The following is a 19,843-nucleotide window of genomic DNA, read 5'->3' on the forward strand; positions in this document are numbered from 1 at the left end:
GGTGGCCCCTGGGGTCGCGGCGGGAGGGCGCGGCCCCGCCCGGCTCCCGGAGCCGCCGGCCCGGCTGGGCGGCGTCTTGCTCGCGGGGAGTCGCGTTAAACCGAGAGCGCTGGGGTTTTCCCTTCTTAAAACGCCCCGCGGTTCCCAGACGCGCCCTCGGGGGTCTCGTGCGCCGGCGGCCTGCGCTGCATCCGTGTGGGCTTCGTTACGTGACGGGGACAAAAAGTTGGTGTTAGCGCTCTGGCTAGTTACCGGTATTTATTTCAAATCTCATTTTCAGTGTCGTGTGTCTTTGCCTATGCTTCCTGCTAATTTTCTGCACTGCTAATCGGGGAGCAGTTTCACAGGAAAATGGGACGTCGGCGTGCTGTTTTGGATTTCCAGCATCACCTAGTACTAAAACATGTTATTTCATGTCCTCCCGGGATGGCTCATTCTTTCCAAGGTCATATATAAAAGGCTTAGAAAGGAGTTGTGCTCATACAGGGAAGACCCCCAAATATTCAATGTTTGACTTAGTTTGACTTCTTGACTTGTCAAGAAATTCTAGACTTTTTTTTGTGCACGCACACATGTTGGCTTTATTTTATGGGGTTAACAGAGAAGGTAACTGTATCTTGTTTGCTTTGCTGGTGGATAGTACCTGTTTTTCTCTTGTGCTCTTTTCCTCTGTTGTTTCTGCTTTGATCATGGCTGTACAGCTCTGTTTACATACATGGAGATCAAGATTTCAGGCTTATTCCTAAATACTTTGGTATTAATTCTGTTTCAAGTAAGAAGAGTAAGGAGAGGAAATATGGAAGGCCAGTGAGAGAGAGAGAGACATGGTCAGGAAGAAAACACTCAGTATTATGAATCAGCATTACCTGAATTTGATAAACCGGCCCGAGAGCAGCTGTGGCGCGTGTCCCCGAGGGGCTGCCCAGCCCTGCAGCAGATGTTTGGAGACGAAGGCTGGAGCAGAGCCGCTGGCTTCCTCCCTGCGGCTCCCCGCACGCTGAGGCGTGGGGACTTCCTGAGCTTGGCTATTCGGGGGGGGGGGGGAGTTGTTTTGTTAAGGAACAGGCAATTCTGCAACAGTAGAATTGAATATCTTATGTAACATTTTAAATGTCAAATTCTTGCTTAAAAGGAAAAAAAAAAACCTTTCAGCTGGTAATCAGGGAAGCTGGACAATGAAGGAAGCAAATCTTACTTTATGAACGTTCTTTTCTGAAACAGCCTATATTTGCCTTGATTACACACTCTAGTTCAGTTTTCCAAGGCCTGAGTAAAAAATAGTTATATCTACTCTTTGCAATTTATTTTAGCATCATATAATTTTGAATTGTTAGATGTGTGCTCTGGAGTTCTTGAATATAAGTCACTTTAGTTTATAGATGGCACACTGAATTGCCTTGGCATGCCTTGTCTTACCTATTTGTACCAACATTATCTGTTGCTAAATTTTGGATTGATTTAAATGGGGAACGCTATTTTGCTTTCACTGTAGTCCTGTCTGATTAAATGTCTATAGCTAAAGTATGCCTTGTTGCCTCCTGAAAGGAGTGGTGATTAGAATAAATGGGTACTGGCAATTAGGAAGGAGACTTAGTAATAGTGTAGGGGGCACTTGTCTTGCTTAGCTCGTTTTTTACATATGTATGTGAAATGTAAATGCATGCACATCCAACAAAAACCAGAAGCTATCTGCTCACAAGGTAAAGGCAGAAGTGATTTAGTGAATTCTAGCTTTTCATGCAGGCTTTCCTTAATGTTATTTCATTTCCTGTGACCTCTGGAGGTTATTCAGTTAGCAACAAAGTGATGTTCGGTGGGGGGTCAGGAATGTGTAGCCTGCTGTAGGGTTCAAGCAGTGAAGGATGTGATTTCCTTTTGGACGTTGGTAGTGGTCCTCATGTTATTTCAGGCTCCATAGCTGTCGAGTTTGTTTGCTAATTTTCCTTAAAAGTAATCTTCGAGTCCTAATGAGGCAATTGCTGTGTATTTGGGACTGAAGTACAGTACTAGGGTTGGGCTCTGTTTGGGACACCAGGTAAGATGTTGTCGTAGAATGACTGTGGACATTCAGTCTTTTTGTAATAGTTTCCAACTTGAAAAGCAGCCAAGAGCCGCCACCAAATCTTCTTCTGTCTGAACAAACTTTACTTGTCTTTTGAATTTTGTTCTTAAAATACCTATCCTGTCTAATCTATATTGTTTTGCAGTAAATTTTGATTTATTTTTACTTTTACAGTTTTGTTCTAAAAAAAAAAAAAGCTTAATGTTTGGGTACTAGGTAGTTATAACGGGTTCTACTGCAAGGTGTGCTAATGAAGATTTGAAATTCTTGAGTTTTTTTGATGCATTATTGCTGTGACTGAATTTTCACGATTTTCCAGTTTAGTATTAGATGCCTGCTTGAGAACATCATAACATGTTCTTGATATTTTTTTGAAATATCATTTAAGCAGTATAATTCTGTATCATCACAATAATTCTGACTCACCAGTATCTTATGCTATACTAGCTGTGTATTTTTTCTTCAGTTCAGTTTCTTCAGACTGGCAGATGGGGCCAATCTTGTAGTAGCAGATTGCTGTTGCTGCAAGTTGATAGTGCTCCTGTAACTAATAGGATGGTATGAGAGAAAATGGCTTACTGTGATTTTCTTTATAAAAGAGCAAAACTATTGAATGTGGTTAAAATGAGTGTCAAAAACTAATAGCTTTATTATTTGTTAGATGTCTACCTTCTGCAAGGGCTTTGTAGAGTGATGTTACCTAGATGTTGGTTTTACATCTCTGTTCTTTTTGAGGTATTTTTGATTATATGTAGATTTAACAGCAGACTACTTGCAGACATAGTAAAAAAGTCTCCTCTGAGAGAGGACCACACACAACTCAGTAAAAAGGAGATAGGCATTGTGATTCCAGCCTGTAGACTGTGACATAGAAATTTATGTAGTCTCTTTAAACAAAGAAGAATTGCGCATAGAAAATGTTTGGTTTTCCAGTATATAAAACCAGAGGCTGCATGGAATGGTATGTTTTTTATGTTGTCAGATATTTGAGCCTTTTAATCTTATCAGTTTCACTCCCTATATAGCATTTTTTCCCCATACTTTTTTCCCCCCATTCAATCAGTTACATTCAAAAATTCATCTTAATTATGGCACAGTAAGTATTTGAAAACATGTGACTAAGTTGTTTTTCACTTTTGCAATATGGATCTAAGGCTTTCAGTAAACTGTATTTATATACTTTAGTGCATTTGTTTATTTTTACCCTAATGTATTTAGTTGCTAATTCTGGTTGCTTTCTGGGAGGAAATTGGCTAGAAGCAATGTTAAGCTACAGCTTGAGGGACAAGCAGAAAAGTAAAATTTGTAGAAAGGAGTAAAATATTTGGTAGATATTGGTAAATATTTGTGTCCTTCAGTATGTGTAGTTTTTTGGAAACTGATTATAATACTTATTCTGGTCAAATGACTGAATTGTATTTTATTCAATAACATTTCTAAATCTGCGAATCTAATGCATAAGCAAACTAACTTTGCAAGAGCTGTTTTTTTTTAACTGATTAATCTGAGATTCTTCACACTTTTTTTGTTAGCCAGGGTGACAATCCTTCAAGCGTATATACACATACCTTGACACTTAACCTCAAATACAGAGATGCTCTCAAAACTGAGGTCTAAGAGAACAAAGAATCAAAGAAAATGCTTAGAAGTTCCACTTTAAAGTGTTTACTGTAGTCCTTCAGTGTTCTTTCTCTGTTGCGGCAACAGAATACCTCTGTTGTAGCTTTGAGGAGCTCTCAGTCATCCTGTATGAAAGCACCATTTTTAGATTCTCTTCCCATTCAAAGAAGAACTCTCTTTTCTGAAGGTTGCTACACTTGGTATGTCAGACTAAGGGGAATTTGTTTGGTAAGGGACCATCTTTAGATGGACAGCATCTGCAAAAATATCTTGGTTTGTCTTGTCTGCTAGCATAGTGGGACAATGCACGTGGCACATGACAAACCACACTAGGCTTCAAGGTGATTAAAACTGGAATTGTTCTCGAAAGTTAATAGAACTCAGTACAATTTGGTGAATGATTGGAGTATCCTTTGTGTGACTTCATATGACTTGGAGCAAAGGTTTCAGCCTTAAGGGGATCAGTACAATGTTTTTAATGGAGTAGTAGCCTCCTTAAATTGTATGTTACGTTGTTAGGTTATATATGTGAATTTGCTGTTTTAAATTTTTTTGTAGGCACATTAGGACCATCAAAATCTTGGCACGTTAGAGCCTGATGACCACTGTTTTAAAGAACACATTTACTAAATGGTACTACAGAAAGGTTTCTGACTGTTGAAGAGTTGCATGATGTAATTATAATCTTGATATAATAAAGGCTTGGAGAACTAGTGAATATCAAATGAAAGAGAAGCTGGTGAATGCTAGCCATGGTGTTCCTGACTACTGTTAGTTGATGTTGCAGGAAAAAACTGGGAATATGAGAGTAAATAAGTACTTCTTTTTAAAGACTTTAGCAGAAATCAATTAGGTGAATTTGTCTAATAGAATATATACATAGTGAAACCATGTTTGAGGCCTGAATTAGGATTCTAGGTTGTCAGGAAACATGGTAACAGGCAGATTGATCAGCCACCTCTCCCACGTGTGCCATTGATTGACTAGTGTTAATTTATTCTTTGGATATTACAATGCTATTACCTTTTTGACGCAAGCAGTAAACTGGGTCCATGGGATGCTATATAATTGGCTTGAAAACCACATCTATAACTTCAGTCTCAACTATGTGAGGCTTTTTTTATAAAAAAAAAGTGTTGTGAGAATGCAACTAAATTGTTTCCTGTATCATTAACAGTTCTTCTGCATGTGTTTTTTCTTCTTTTTTAAGAGAAGAAAGGCTAGAGAGCATGTTTTATTTATATATATATATATATATATATATATATATATACACACACACAGCAGTATTTGTGTAAGGTTTGCAATGTTTTACTTTGTCATATGGTATGAATATTTGCAACAGTATTTCAGGCAATCAAGATGCTGACGATTTTAATACACATTTCCTAATTCATGGAAATGCAGAATATAAATATTAACCCAACCCAATGTGTACAGTGAAATACTTTTTTTAAGGAATCTAGTAGGCATTAAAAAGAAAAATTGTCTGGCAAATGCAAAAATATGCAGAAGTAACATTGCTGGGCTTATTGTAAAGTGCTGCGCAATACTGAGGGATTTACAGGGAAAAAGATTTGTATAATCCTATGTAATGTGGGATGCTATGGTCTACCTTCAACTAGCCTGATTTAAAAATTTAATATGCTACTCCACTACAGTATTCCTTTGAGTAACTCAAAAATATAAAGCCAATATTGCACTTCCTCTTAGTAGTAATATGCTGTTATCAGCAGCTAATAAAAGACACTAAGCATAAAGCTGACATGCTGAGTTTTATGTATTTTAACTGGCGTATGTAATCTGCACATCATATGTATTGGTATATAAACTCAATATAAACATTACTATCTTTGCAGTGGCGTCAGGTAAGCAGCAGGCACAAATCTGTGCCCTGCCTGGTGACTGACCAGGCAGGTGAGAATTCCTGGTCCTTTCTGTTGCACCATTTACTCTGGCTGACTTAGGAGTGCAGCAGAGGATCAAGTCTATAGTAATTTCTTATCTCTTGGCATTTCCCATCTCAAAATTCATGCACTTATTTAGGAGGTCTCTGCATAGCTTTTGGCAGGCAGAGGTGGATGAACTCTTCCCATGCTCATGGTCAGCTGGACATAAGACTTGTGGGAAACTGGAAGCAGCGTAGTTGCTGTAATGTGCCACACGGAGCCTAAATGAATACACCCGCTGTGGAGCTTGCTTCTGCCTGCGTGACTCCCCGTCTGGCTTTCCTCAGTGGAAGGTGTTGGTGTCCCTTGGAGAAGGCTGGGAGCAGGGTTTGTGTTCTCAGTCTGGATTAACTGGCAGGTTCTTGAGTGAGACTCCTCTGGGGAAAAGAAACTGTTCTTAAAGTGCATTGACTTAATGTTTTTTGCTTGCACACTCGTACTCTTTAATAATGGTTTGATCATGCTGCTGGTGTTCTTGATGATTTGGCGTGTATCCCAGATTGCGTAGGTTACCTTTTATACTTTTCAAATGTAACTTGAATTTCTCTGGACAATGCAGGAAATGCAAAGGAGGCAATTCTGTGCCCTGGGGAAGCAGGTGGAGGTGTTCCAAGCAAGGAGCCCCGCTGCTTGGGGGCTGCCAGCTGCAGCTGGTTAGCTAAAGGGGCAGAGCCTGTGTGGGCTGAGCACAGCAGGGCTGCGGAGCAGGGTCTGGACTTTTGGTGGGACCCCTGTGGCCTCTGGGTAGCCCTTGCTGAGGTGGGTTACGGGGCACAAGAGGGTGCCAGGCAGAGCGACTTCATAATGTTAGTGGTTCAGCAGCGAGGCGGCGCAGAAGGGAGTGGAGGTGGCATTGGTGTGTATGCGTAGTGAGAGGGCGATGGCAAAGGCAAAAATCATCTCATGTGTAGTTAGTTACAACTGTGTCCTCATTAAGATTTTGGGACGTGCCTTGCCTGTGATGTCCCTGGCTGTCCTTGTTACCCCCACAAACAGTCGAGCGCATGACTGTGATCCCTTTTCCACAGCAGTAAAGGGTAGCAAAGGAAAGGACACTCCATATTTGCAGAGCATCATCTATCTAGACAAAGGGGATGCTGCTGCAGTCCTGCAGAGCTATCACTAGTTGGACCATAACGTGTTCTTAAAAGAAACATTTGTTTAGGAAGGCCTTGAGGAGACTCTTCCAAAAGCCAGAGGAAGAGAAAACAGTTAAAGCTTACGGATTCTGTTTTTCTTGGGTCTTTCCAGAATGCCGAGTTAAGCAAAGTCATGCTCCTAAAAAGCAGGAGGGTGTTAAACCATGTGCTCGTATGGACCTATTGGTGTTTCCAGGAGCTGGTGATACTCAGTAAAAGTATCCACCATCATTCCTGCTGAATTTGGTATAATTAAAGGCAGAAGGACTAATTTCAACAACTCAGTAGCTCTGTCATTCTGATTTGGAGGGGCCAGAAGGTGAAACCTTTAGCTCTTTCCTTTGTGCTCTCAGGGAAGGGAGGTACATGTCTCTCCTGGGAGAGTCAGTGATTCATTTCTGTACTGCATGTGTGTACTGCCTTGGCAGTGGGACACAGATTTCTCCTTGCAGGGACTGTCAGCAGGAAGCTTGGAAACAGCTGTGGTCTGTGGTTTAGCGATGCTGCACCGTTAGATGGAACGGTGTACATAGGGTTGAAAAAAGTATAACATGTAGCAGGGGGGTTTATTCTTTATTACAAGAAGGGTAAAGAGTTTGGGCAAGTGCAGGAGCACTGCGTGCTTATTTATGAGAATACTGGAGTGTTGCCCTTAGGGGTTTTCAGTTTCAAATTCCAGTGAATAACTTAATGCAATTTTGTGTCATTGAATATGAATTTAGAAACTAGCATAGGTGAAGTGATGAATTAGAAAAATTTTGTTACTTGATCTTATTTGGGGAAATGGATAGAAAGCTGATATCTAACTACATTTATGTAGTCTGGGTCCAAGAGCCTTCACTGATGCTGACAATCTGAGATAAGAGCTGGTGTTAGATTTTTTAGGAAACTGGAAAAGCCTGGCAAAAGGGATGTAGGCTTGAGCAGTTCTCTATCAGAATACTTTTTCTTAATTTGGCCTTGGATGCCAGCCATGGTAGTTTCCCCAAACTAATTCTTCATGCATTTTTAATACAAACTTCACCATGAGACACTTGACTTTTAAACAGTTGCTTTTTGTAAGAATGTGCATGTTGCTTACTGTAAATGTTAGTGTTTTCAAATAGTTGATTAGAAAATTATTTTTTCTTTTTACTTCTGGTGTACTTATTCTCTGAATTTTTCCTATATCACTCTGAACTGCTGTGTAGAAACACTAATATTGTTAGATCATTGTTGTGATCTAACTGCTGTCCTGCAAGGTTTTCTTGACTGTAATCTTTTTCTTGGTATTCTTAGCATACATAACTTGTTTCTGTGAACTTCTGCATTAAATGCTTAACGCATAGTGATCTGTTGCTGAATGACTGCTTAATGTTAGTAAGGTTCTTGATTTGATTTTATTTTTTTTTCCCCACTTCAGATCACTTCCTTTGGGGTATGAGTCTTGTACAGAGTTTGACCCTGACTGCCATTTGGATTTACTTTTTCACCGTAGTTCTTACTAGCTACTTTACTTTTAAGAGATAAAAGTTGACTGTATATTTCTTACTCTTTCTGTCACACACTGTGTTATTCTAAATTACCGTGTTTCTAATATGCAAGATTGCTTAAAACACAATGGGTGACTTTTATAACCTACTGTGTATGGTAATCATGTTTGTGTTTTTAAGATCAGCCCTGGTTCTGTCAGCATCTATTTTTGGAATAATTGCATTACTTGTCATATATTAAGCAGTTTAAAGTCTTTGAGAAAATAATCAGTCCTCTCATCAAGTGAGATGTATGAGTTGTCTTTATCATAGTGGTGTTTTAGTCAGAGTGAAGCAGCGATAACTTATCCCTTCATGGCAACAGAGAATAAAGGATGTTGACCAAGTGAAATATTAATACATACATTAAATTTAAGATTTTGAAACCTCTAACAATTTTTTATCTTCTTTTGTATAAAAGGTGGTGTCCAAACGCTAGTTTTGAAAGTGCTTCTCAAAGTTATCATTGAAAGATCATGTTGTTTTTAATGTGTTGAAATAATGTTGGGCAGAAAACTTAGGTGACATAAGCATCAGAAAAAGGTTCCAACTGGTTCTTAAGTTAGGACCTTACTGTTCCCACCTATGGTTTGTAGTCCTGCATCTGAAGATTCCAAGCTACATCTATTACTCTTTCCAGAATGAATGTCAAGCATATGGATCTTGCACTTTGTAGTCATTTGGGAGAGGCTGTTAAATGTCATCTTGCTGGGGAAGAGTGAGTGGGGAGATTGGGTCCCACCATTTTGCATTTGGCCTGTAGTGGCGTTCTTGCTTCCTGAAGGCACTCAGCCTATCTTTCTTTCAATATGATGTGAAAATAAAATCATGGGAAACAAATCTAGCAATAAGTGTTCATCATAGCACGGTATTTAAGTGTTTCTGCTTTAGAAGCTAGTGACAAATTTGCATTTATAGGAAGCACAGTATATAGACTTTTTAAATGTATTTTTATCTGAGACTTAACAATATTCTTTTGGAACAGATGATACTGAGCAGTCCTCTTCTACTAAAAATGGAAATACAAAATGGAACCTTAAGATTGCCTGTGCTGTTCTTGTTTTTGAGTCTCAAATTACAGTTGTAAGCTCTTATGCTCTGGATTAGGGCAAGTGGCTTTGTTCGTGTTTGGTTTCAATTCAGATAGTGTTAACAGCATGCAATTTAACTTGGCTTCCCTAGATAGAGCCTCCAAGTTTTCCCATCTAAATTGGTGTTCTTCATGCATACAAATAAGTACAGTAATATCCTTGTGACAGTAAATCTAGAAATAAAATTGTAATTATGCATTGTTGTAAACTAGTTGCAGCTTTCAAATGTTTTTAGGCTTGTATATTATACTTGGCCCTACCAAATTTTGCTTAACCACATAAAATAACACTGCTGGAATTGTAGCCTTTGCATGTATTCTGAATGTTAGCATTATGACACTGAATAAAAGGCATACAAAAGTTAGAAAAAGAAGAAATTTTCAGAAATTATGCAATCCTTTATTTTGTTAAATAGACTTGCTTAGCTTCACGTGCGCCATTGGAGAATTGTATTGTTCATTCTTTGTGTTGTGACCCCTCAGAGCATTGAGGGGTAAGAATCCCATTTATTACATGCAGGGAAGATGAGGGATATTGGGGAAGTATTTTGTCCAAAACAGTACCACAGTGAACTGTTCTAACCTGCTCCTTAACTATAGGTCTTGTCTACAGAACAAGTAAAATTCAGATACTAAAGGTGGCATCCCTAACTCATAAATAGTGTGTCCCTCAGGCTTTCTACCCTGTCAATTTTTAATCTTTCTTAAAATGACATGCTAGAATGCATCACGGGATCACAATACTTTAGGTTTAAAGGGACCTTTGGGGCTTATCTAGCCAACATCATGCTCAAAACAGAGCTAGCTTCAAAGTTAGATTAGGTTGCAGAGGCCTTGTCCAGTCTAGTTTTGAACATCTTCAGCGATGGAGATTCTATAACCTCTCTGGACAACCTGTTCTCGTGCATAAACACTCATTATGATTTCCCCCCCCCCCCAGCTCCCCAATATCTAGTGGGGGAATTCCCCACATCTATCAGGTTTTCCCTTGCTGCAGCTTGCAGCTGTTGCCTCTGGTCCTTCCACTGTCCACCTCTGAGAAGTCAGTCTTTTTTTCTCCTAACGCTCCCCCAAAGGTGTAGGCAGCGAGTGAGATTTTGTTCCTGTACAGAATCGCTGCTAAGAGTTCTCTAAGCACATTACTGGCTCTAGTGGAGTCTATAAACAATTAGCCCTTTAGAGCCAAGTAGCTTCTGGATTGCTATAATTACAGTGGACTTGTGTGTTTTGCTTTAATGGTTTTTTTAATTGTTTAAATTAAGCTGATAAGAATATTTCTGGTGTTCTTCCACACAGTTCAGTTTGTCTTTGAATCAGAATGGACCCTGTACTTGCACTGAAATGTTCTTTTAGCATAGTTATCTCTATTGCATAAGGAAAAAAAGCATGATAATGCAGTGTAGTAAGAAGTCTAGCTGCCAGTAGCTATAACAGTACAGCTAAAAAGTAAAAAATTGTCTTAAATTGATGCTATTAATTCTTGAATCCATATTACTAATGAATTTGAGTACTTTGAGACATTTAGAAAACTAGCATTAAATATAACATTTGGGCATCAGAATATACCAACTTAGAATAACTGGCGTCTTTGTTTATAATCCTTGCTTACCAATTGAGATCTGTTTTAGCAAAATGCAGCATTGACCGGTATAGTCTGAATGGAAGTTAACAGGCCAAATCTGACTTGCAAGTTGGTTGTTCCTGAGTCTCAAGACAGGATGAAAGGGTGCTGCTTGGCTTGCTATGGGAAGAAGAATATTCTGCAGTGGGTACAACTCCTTGCAGCTTTTATAGCTTTTGGCCTCATGGTGGCTGCCCATGCTCTTCCTGCCACTCAGCGTGTCCTTTGGACAGCTGCTTTGAACTCTCTGCCCTGGGGACTGGTGGATTTGCCCTGTCTTTCTCTTCAGGGGAAGGTCTTGCAGGTACAGCAAGAGATGATTGGAGCTTTGTGTGCCTTGTGTATGCCCTCACACATGCCGCTGGACAGCTTCTGGGGAGAAGGGCTACAGGATTTTACCACCCTTGACCCAAAGAGGGACTCTGAAATGTCTCATCTGCAACACCTGGAAAGCTGACTCATCCCCAAGTATGTCTACACTGCAGAGTAAGCTTAGATTTTATACTGAACCATTAGACAAGCACGCATTTCCATTTTATTTGGATTTGGAGATGTCTTGTTCCTGATCAGCTGATCTCTCTAGGGATAGATCTGCTGGGTGGAGATCTGCTGCTTCTTGGGCTGACAATATCCCTAGTTACTGAAAGGCTTCATTCTTTAAATTCTTTGTTTAGTAGCCTTTGGATTCCTAGTACAATTTCTATAGTATGTCTGTGGTCCACGGTGAGGAAAAAAGTTTTGGGAAAATTTAGGAAAGAAGTTGTGTTTAGTTTAATTCATTGTGAGGAGGAGGTGAGGGAACACACTGTAAATGAGAAGGGCAAGGAAGGTGGAAGGCTAAGAAGAAATAGAATATTGGAAGTGAAGACACAATGTAGTATTATAGAGAATATGAAAAAGTGGATAAAGTAATGTGTTTTGGGGAGTTTTTATTTTATTAAATATATCCTGCTCAAGAGAAAACATTTCACTGCTTTAAATGGCAAATGCCACAACTTTGGGGTATGTGATGTAATGAGAGAAAGCATGGGTGGCTCTTCCGATTCATAGATTTATGCCTTCTGAAGGATATTTCCTCTCTCCAAACCCTCGCAGATATGTTGTATCACAAGCTGGTGGGTGTTTAGAACATTTTTCTCTTCCTTTTTGATTTGAGCTTGTGGAAATTGAATTTATTTATTTATTTTTTTGCTATTGAGCTCTTTCTGATAGCCTAATCTAATACAGTTTCCCCATCCCAAAGTTCCATTTAATACTTAAGACTCTGTGTGTGTGGGGGGGTATGATTTGCTAGTGTTCCCATTTCCTTTAAAAATAAAAAATAAAATAAAAGCTGTCCATCAGCTGCCCCAACTGTGAAAGTCAGTGTGCTGAGATGGAGTTTGTTTTTTGCGTTAGAAATTCTGCTTCAATTAGATTCTATCAGAGGATCGTGAAGGGATTTTTTTCTTGAGGTTCAAGGTCTTTAGTATCTTAGCAATTATTGTATAAGCTGCGTTGCAGAATTGTTTGTGACAACCATTGAGCAATTCACAACTTTGAGGAAGTCAGGAAATGTCAAAATAAATAGTTGTCAGCAGCACTACTTCAAAGGAAGTTTCCCTTCAACCTGCTATTCTTTTTGGCAAACTTCTAACTTTTTGCTAGCCAGCTAGCTGCTCTTTTAAAGTGCATCCAGATTTTCTGTAAATTGGGCTAGGGCAAGAATTGAACTTTGTGCTGAGCTTGAGGTCAAAGCCTCTTGTATTTTCAGTGGCTGCAGGAAGGCCTAATGAAGGGTTCATTAGAAATACCTCCAGGAGCTGCTGTTCCTTCTTCTCTAGTGATCAGTGAGGAAAGGGAAGCCAAAAAAAAGCAGAATTGGCTGGGCTGTTACCCCATAATCTGCCACTTCTGTGTGACCAGGTGTTGACCTTACGCCACGTTATGGGGGTATGCCTGCTGCTGGGATCAGCCCCACTGGCTGCCTTGGTCCTGGACCCGCAGCTCAGAGCACTCTCCCACTCCAGTAACCCCTCGCCTCTGTTATTCTGAGTCCCCTCAACCCCCCAAATTGTCCAAAAGCTGCTGTCAGGTTATGGATCGGGTGTACCTGGCCGCGTAGGTGTAGCCTGAAGAGAGAGAGTCAGGAGGGAGAAGAGCTGGCAACATGATGTCTAACGAAAGACATTTAGGAGCTGCTGTTGTAGATCCTTGGGTTTAGCTTCCATGTGAGACTTCTCCACACTGTCAGGTGCCAGAGGATATCTTACTCTGGTGCGGATCAGAAGTGTGCCCTCCACCCCAGTCCTGTCCCATCCTGCCACTGTAAGTGTTAATGAAGGTTAGGGGAAACCTGGATGGTCTGGGGTGTTTATTGATATACTTCCACTGCCTCAGTGTCCATCAATAAAGTAGCTGGATGTTTCTTTACCTACTTTTCTGCTGTTTGTGCCATTATTAGTTTATAAAGAAATTTTAAAATACATTTTTATTTCTAATTGTTTTTGTAATGGGAAGTTTGAACTGATCCTGGATCCTGTGATATTTCTGTGCTGCAGAAACTTGTTCTGGGAGTATACTTTAGGATTTTGTCTGTCTGTTTTTCTCTTGCATCTGTGCCATAGTTGCATACAATTTCTCTTATAATATCATTATTGCTTGTGTTGCTTCTGACAACTTTGGGTGTTCTGAAGAAATAATCACAATGTCCTACTCCTTATAAGGCATGAATTGTAAACAAGGTTAGCTTATACATGTTGTATCTCTTGTCTCTGATCACTGAGAGCAGGTCACTGAAAGAAGATTAAAAATGAACTTTTGCAACCTCTTTTCTTTTTGTCATTGCAGGTGGCGACAGACAAGGTTGCAGGAAAGCTGAGCTCTACTTTCTCATGGGTGAAGAACACTGTATCGCACAGAGTCAGTCAAATGGCCAGTCAGGTGGCAAGTCCATCTGCCTCATTACACACTACATCCTCCTCTACCACTCTGTCCACACCAGCATTATCGCCATCCTCACCAACACAGCTGAGTCCAGATGACTTGGAATTACTGGCTAAACTTGAAGAACAGAACAGGTAAGTGGAAAACTTGCTGGTCCTGAAATGATAGAAATGAGACTAAAATTGTGTTACTGCAGTTTCAGCATAGAGACTTCATGGCACAGCATCTTCGTATTTTCAAGGCCCCTGGGTGTAAAAACTTGTGTCTTCCTGAGCTATGTTTTTTTTAAAGTTCTGTTTTTGTGGAACTCTTAAAGTGTTTTTCTCTTCTGGCTTTACAGGAGTGTTTATAGCTGCCTTGTATCCTAAGAGTTTACACTGGAGCCACATGAACTTCAGTATCCAATTTGAAATGAAACATCTCAGGAATGAGACTTTCATATAACTTCATCACCTTTTCAGGTCATGATGATAACTTTTTATCAGCTCTCTGAAAAGCTGAGGATTTCTGAATTCCAGTTTCTGTTTGTTCCACTTTTTCACTGTTCTTGCTTTCCACTATGTGTCCTGGTCACTTCATGAGCCTTTTAGCACATCAGCTGTTTCCTAATGACAGCATAGGTTAGGCAAATTTTCTAGCTGGAGGTGTTAGAAAGGTAAAAACTGCTATCTTTCAGTACTTGGACAATTTAAGGGCTCAAGCAAAGTCCTTCAGTTTGTATTCTGTAATTTAGGCTGTGAATAAGGCTATTTAGTACAGATATAGCTTATCAATGAGGCTTCTCGGCTTCTCTGATGTCCAATGCCTGGAGGCAGTCTTATGCTTAGAGATGGGCCAGTGTTCAGCCCTCTACACTTGCAAGAATTAGTAGATGCTTCCCACTGTTACACTAGTGTGACAGGTGGCATAATGTCTTCATTTCATGACAAGGAAATCCCTTATCAGTCTTTTCATCCTGACTTCTTGTTTAATGTTTTGGTGTAGTAGGCAACAATTATTTTGACAGCCATTCCATGCTTGCATATTTATCTGCACCATCTACAGATAGTAAGACCTAACTTTCCATGGATCACTTGCTCTTGACTTGCACAGTGACTTCAAATTGGCCTCAACCTTTGACTTATTATAATATTGGTTATATCTGACCACATGTTTTAGGAGCTCATCAGAGATCAACTTTAAAGGAGAATTTGAGCTCCAAATAGCCTTTAGACTTAATAGATAGTTGCAGAGCTTTGATACCTTCTGTTGAAGATTGCTATGCATCCTGCTGCAGTGAAGTGCAGAGTTTGACAGGTTAGCTCAAACTACCTTCTGCTCTAGCTTGTGGGCTGACTTGCTGGACTTTGCACTGAGGCAGCTGAGGAGTACTCATGTTTTGTTTTGTTGATTCAGTTGGGAGGGTGGTAACCTCTAGTAGAGGAAAAGACTAAGTGGGAGGAGGGGCTGAAGCCACTGTCTGCTGGCTTGTTGTCTCGTGTTCATACCTGCTTCCTGGCAGCTGTGCAAATTGCTGGGAATGTTACATCTGTCTAGTCCTTGACTGAGAATGGAAAGCAGCTGCTAGAACCACATCATCCTCTTCTCTTATGGTTTATTGGATTATCTCTTTGAAGATGTACTATCTGTAACTTTCCCTGTGCTAGTAGTGGGGGAAAAAAAAATTATCAAAAGAAGGAAAACAAATTGCGTTAAATGAAGCTCTAAGAAAGCTAGACTTTCAATTAATCAGAGACTTTCAGCTCAGCTAAAGGTGACTTTCAGCTCTGCTAAAGGCCAGTGACTAACTTGTAGTTGAAAAGCATTAGTATCTGTTCTTTGGACTGCTTATCTCTTTTAGGCCATAATTTCTTTACATCTGGAGTTGTCATCTTAAGTCCTGGAGTTAGACCAGTTTGCTTGCTGAAAGAAGCATATGAGCTTGGACTTGCTAGCCTTTCTTTTCCAAGCTGGCTTTCTTCATTTAGTAGATAAGTTTGTTAGGAAATCTCTGATTTCCACCCCTCCCCCAAACCTGATTTTGGCCAGACCTTTAATTTAACCCCACTTTATTTAGTCTTTTTTGTTGTGTGTGAATTCTAATCAGAGGCTTTCCTGTCAGTTCACACCAAATGTACCTTTTCTCAGGAGATACTTTACTTTCAGATAGAAATTTGATGCTGTTATCCTGTGGGGTGCAGTGCAGTTTCAGAACAGTTTGAATCTGCATTTTACCACAGTGACTCTTTGTTGGCGAGGAATTGTACCCTGAACACAGGGAGCTATTCTTGTTTCTGCTTGCCAGAAGAATTACCAGTGATAGGTATTTTTAAAGGTTTCCTTTTCATTGGTGGCTTTTATACGAATAAGGAGAATATGAATTAGTTGAGCAGATTAGAAGCTGGAGTAACTCAAATTCTATCAAACTATGTCCTGAGGTATTCTGTAATCCAATTATACTGAGAGTCCTCTAAGTACACTGAGGTAGTTCAGTCCAGAGTCCTGACAGAGCTGTTTGGCATTAGTAAATCATTTATAAAGTTTTAGATGAAAGAAAGCAGTCGTTAGACACCACAGAACTCGCATACTACTCGCTGTATTGAGAACTCCTTAACAAATCTAAGGACAATGAGTGTATCCAGGTAAGGTCAAATTACAGAAATTTAGCATAACTTTTATAGAAACCTGTGAAACTAAAAGTGACTAGCCATTAGGGACTGTTTTTTATAATCTTCAAGTGTTTTTTCTGTGCTTGTTTTTCTCTGACTACTTTGAATTCAATCGCTTGACATGGGCACAGATTGAGGAAAAGGAATTCTAACCTGCAAATTCTTATTATGGATTGGTATAGGCCAGGTTTCTAAACATTAAAAAGGTGTTCCTGAGTTCTTTTCCTCAAACTAAATTTCCTATGTTCCCTTAATAGGAACTAAATTAAAGTCACTGTCTTGAAAAAGTTTGATTTCAAAAAGCTGCTACTGTTTAACCATTTTTTGGCAAAACATGACGATGTTATTGCAGAGACTGTAATTGTTTTCATGGGTCTAATTACTTTTGTTTTATTTCCTAACTTCCTAAAGACTAATAGGTGAAAGCTGGGAACATGAAATATAATGTAAGCTCTCAGCTAAGACAGATTAGGGGGAAAAAAAAAAGCCCTCGATGTATGAGGCTCAGTATTAGTTGAGGATTACCAGGCTTTTTTGCCCAAAATCCCCATGTCTCTCCTGCTCCCTGCAGAGTTGAGGCCCTGGCAGACAGCTAACAGGGAAAGCTGGGTGCTGCTCCTTGCTCCCAGAGTCCGAGCAACACTGAGGCTGCGTCTCCCCTGGAGGAGGCAGCACAGGTCAGTGCCCAGAGGTCATGGCAGCAGCTTGTCCAGGACTTGGTGCATCCTTATAATACCCCTCTCTCTGATATCCCAAAAGTTCTCATGTATCAACTCTAGGCTTTGATTGCTCACTCATTTGCTAGAGTATAGCTCTTGCTTGATTCCCTGTTCTTTAGGTCAGATGCTTTTCATGTGCTTATAAAAGATTGTGTTGGTTCATGAGTAATTATTATCAAGTGTCAGAAAATTAAAACCTAAAGCAATTTTCAAACAGCTGAATTTATCTGTCCATGTTTACATTATCTTTAATGTTATGAATTGTATAATCAAGTAGGTGACTAACAGACTACTTTTTTTCTTTCTTTTCTTTAAAACTAGTCTGCTTTCTAGTACTTTGAGTACTTTGAGGATATTTATTTTCCTTGTGTTCTTTTCTTTGTCAGAGAGCCTGGTGCACAAAAGCTAGACTTGTTGTCGTTGCAAGTAAAATTGAAGCCTTCTTGCTGGCACTTTATGCCTCAACACCCCCCTCCGCCCCCCCCCCCCCAAAAAAAAAACCAACAACAACAAAAAAAAACCACTTACCCTTCTTCCCAGTGGGGCTATTAATCTCCAGTTGACGAGCGTATGGGAAAGGAGTTGGACTGGCAGTGTTTCTGTATGTTCTGTAATGTGATCTTTTTACTTACTAAAACCTAGTTCATGAGATCACAAAACACTTATTAAAATCTTACTTCTCTTAGTGTTGTTGATGCATTGTGTGACTTTTTTCCAGTTGTTAAAAGACTACAGTGTGAGCTGTTCTTCTGTTTGCAGAATGTTTTGAGAGCTCAAGAAGAAATAAAAATACTGAGCAATTCTTCTTTTCAACTTTAGTACAAATGAATGTTGGAAAAACTGTTCCACTGCACCTTTGGGTGCATTCTTTGTAAAGAGGTTGGAAGAACTGGCTTCTAAACAAATAATTAACAATGTTGTCCTGTGACTAGAAAAACTTGTAATTGTTTTTCTGTGCTTTGCAGACTCTTGGAGACAGATAGCAAATCCTTGCGATCAGTAAATGGCTCAAGAAGAAATAGTGGATCTTCTCTTGTATCTAGTTCATCAGCTTCTAGCAATCTCAGCCATCTTGAAGAAGACTCATGGATCCTGTGGGGGAGGATTGTAAATGAATGGGAAGATGTACGGAAAAAGAAAGAAAAGCAAGTTAAGGTAGAAGTCACTAAGGGACACTATCTGTAGGATACACTTGTAATGTGGTATAAGTGATACTGTTTTATCTTTTAGAATACTTTTATTTTTTGATACAAATATATAATAGAAGCTGCCAATTGAATCTGCTTCTATCCCTAAGCCTTAGTGCTGCCTATGTAAGTTTTCTCAGAGTTCTCGGTTTTGTCCAGCGAATGTCTCTTCTTCTAGAAAACTAGATGCATCTACTGTATTTTGAATACGTAAGCTTTCAGTCTACTTCTAATGAAAGATTTCCTTGAATGCAGGGAAGACTTGTTTTATATTTCCAAAATGGGATTGTGTTTTATATTCTATAACTGAAAATGTATTTAAGGGCGTATGATGGCTTGATCTTTGTGTATAAGGATGCTATGACTGTTTTCCCCACTGTCTTTTTAAAGTATTCTCATTAGAAGAGCTAATAATTATGTTGTATGAGACTCTGAGTTTGGTTTCTTTGTGCATGTCCAGTATGTTGACTCCTGGGATGATCCTAAGTAGAAGAATATGTAGCCTCTGAATTCTGATGTGGATTAGACAAACTTGGACAAGTTTGTCCAGTCTGGATCAGTTGTGGCCATGTACAGAAATAGATTTCAACTGTATTTTAAATCCACACCAAAAAGCATCTAGGTCATTTGAACACATTCATCTTTGGAGACTGTTAACTGCAGCAGTGTGGGTTTTTGTTTATAGGCAAGCTTGTTCTACATTGATTCTTTATTGGCACTAGTCTGTAGTTATTTTATGCACAGAATACAAATTTCGAGGTCTTTTGAGCAGTTCAGAGTGTGTGAATAGGTTGTGGGAAGGCAGAGCAGTAGGATAAAGTAAAGTGTCTTTTATGTGAAGCAGTTGTGGAGAGAGAACATGACTTGGGAGAAGAAAGAAGGGAAGAAAATGAATTCAGGACTTTCCTCTTGCACAGAAAACAGTTTGTGGAAAGGTGTTTCCAAAAGGCCATAGGAAGAAAGCCACATGAACCTGGCAAGAGAAAGCAAAAATGAGGATAATAAGCAGAGCTAGTTGGATAGAATTCAGTATTTGAACTGCCTGCATTTGGATTTTTTAAAGTGTTAGTGTTTGAACTCATTTTTATAGTTGGACAAGTGTAATTTGAGTATTTGACTAACATTCAGTAAATATTCAAATAAATTGCTAGTGAGCTTTCCTTTGCTGTTTAAGTTGACTTTTGACAAAACAATGAGAATTATTTAAACTTTGTCATTCTGCATTTACAATAGAATACCAGAGCATCCATACATATTTCCCAGTTGTGCCAGTAGATAAGACTTTAGCTGCAGAACTCTCTTTGACTTGACTGCAAAGGCTGGTGTTAAAGCTATTAGATATCTGGTAAGTTTTTGAAGTTCTAGACCTATA

The 19,843-nt window shown here is 39.4% G+C and overlaps 1 protein-coding gene across 8 annotated transcripts in view; it reads left to right on the forward strand.

Annotated features, from left to right (window-relative positions):
• EVI5 (ecotropic viral integration site 5) overlaps window positions 1–19,843 on the forward strand; it is an 89,411-nt gene that overhangs the window by 929 nt on the left and 68,639 nt on the right. For 6 of the 8 annotated variants that reach the window (XM_026057462.1, XM_026057466.1, XM_026057467.1 and 3 more), the window contains exons 2-3: window positions 13,822–14,051; window positions 18,250–18,439. In XM_026057462.1, the coding sequence (XP_025913247.1) occupies window positions 13,822–14,051; window positions 18,250–18,439 (420 nt within the window). Of the gene's footprint in view, window positions 1–130; window positions 255–10,318; window positions 11,461–13,821; window positions 14,052–18,249; window positions 18,440–19,843 lie in introns of those variants that run through there. The other 2 variants (XM_026057464.1, XM_026057463.1) reach the window with 2 other exon arrangements.

Source organism: Apteryx rowi, unplaced genomic scaffold, assembly GCF_003343035.1.
Source record: "Apteryx rowi isolate R43461 unplaced genomic scaffold, aptRow1 scaffold_14, whole genome shotgun sequence".
In the NCBI taxonomy this organism is placed as follows: domain Eukaryota; kingdom Metazoa; phylum Chordata; class Aves; order Apterygiformes; family Apterygidae; genus Apteryx; species Apteryx rowi.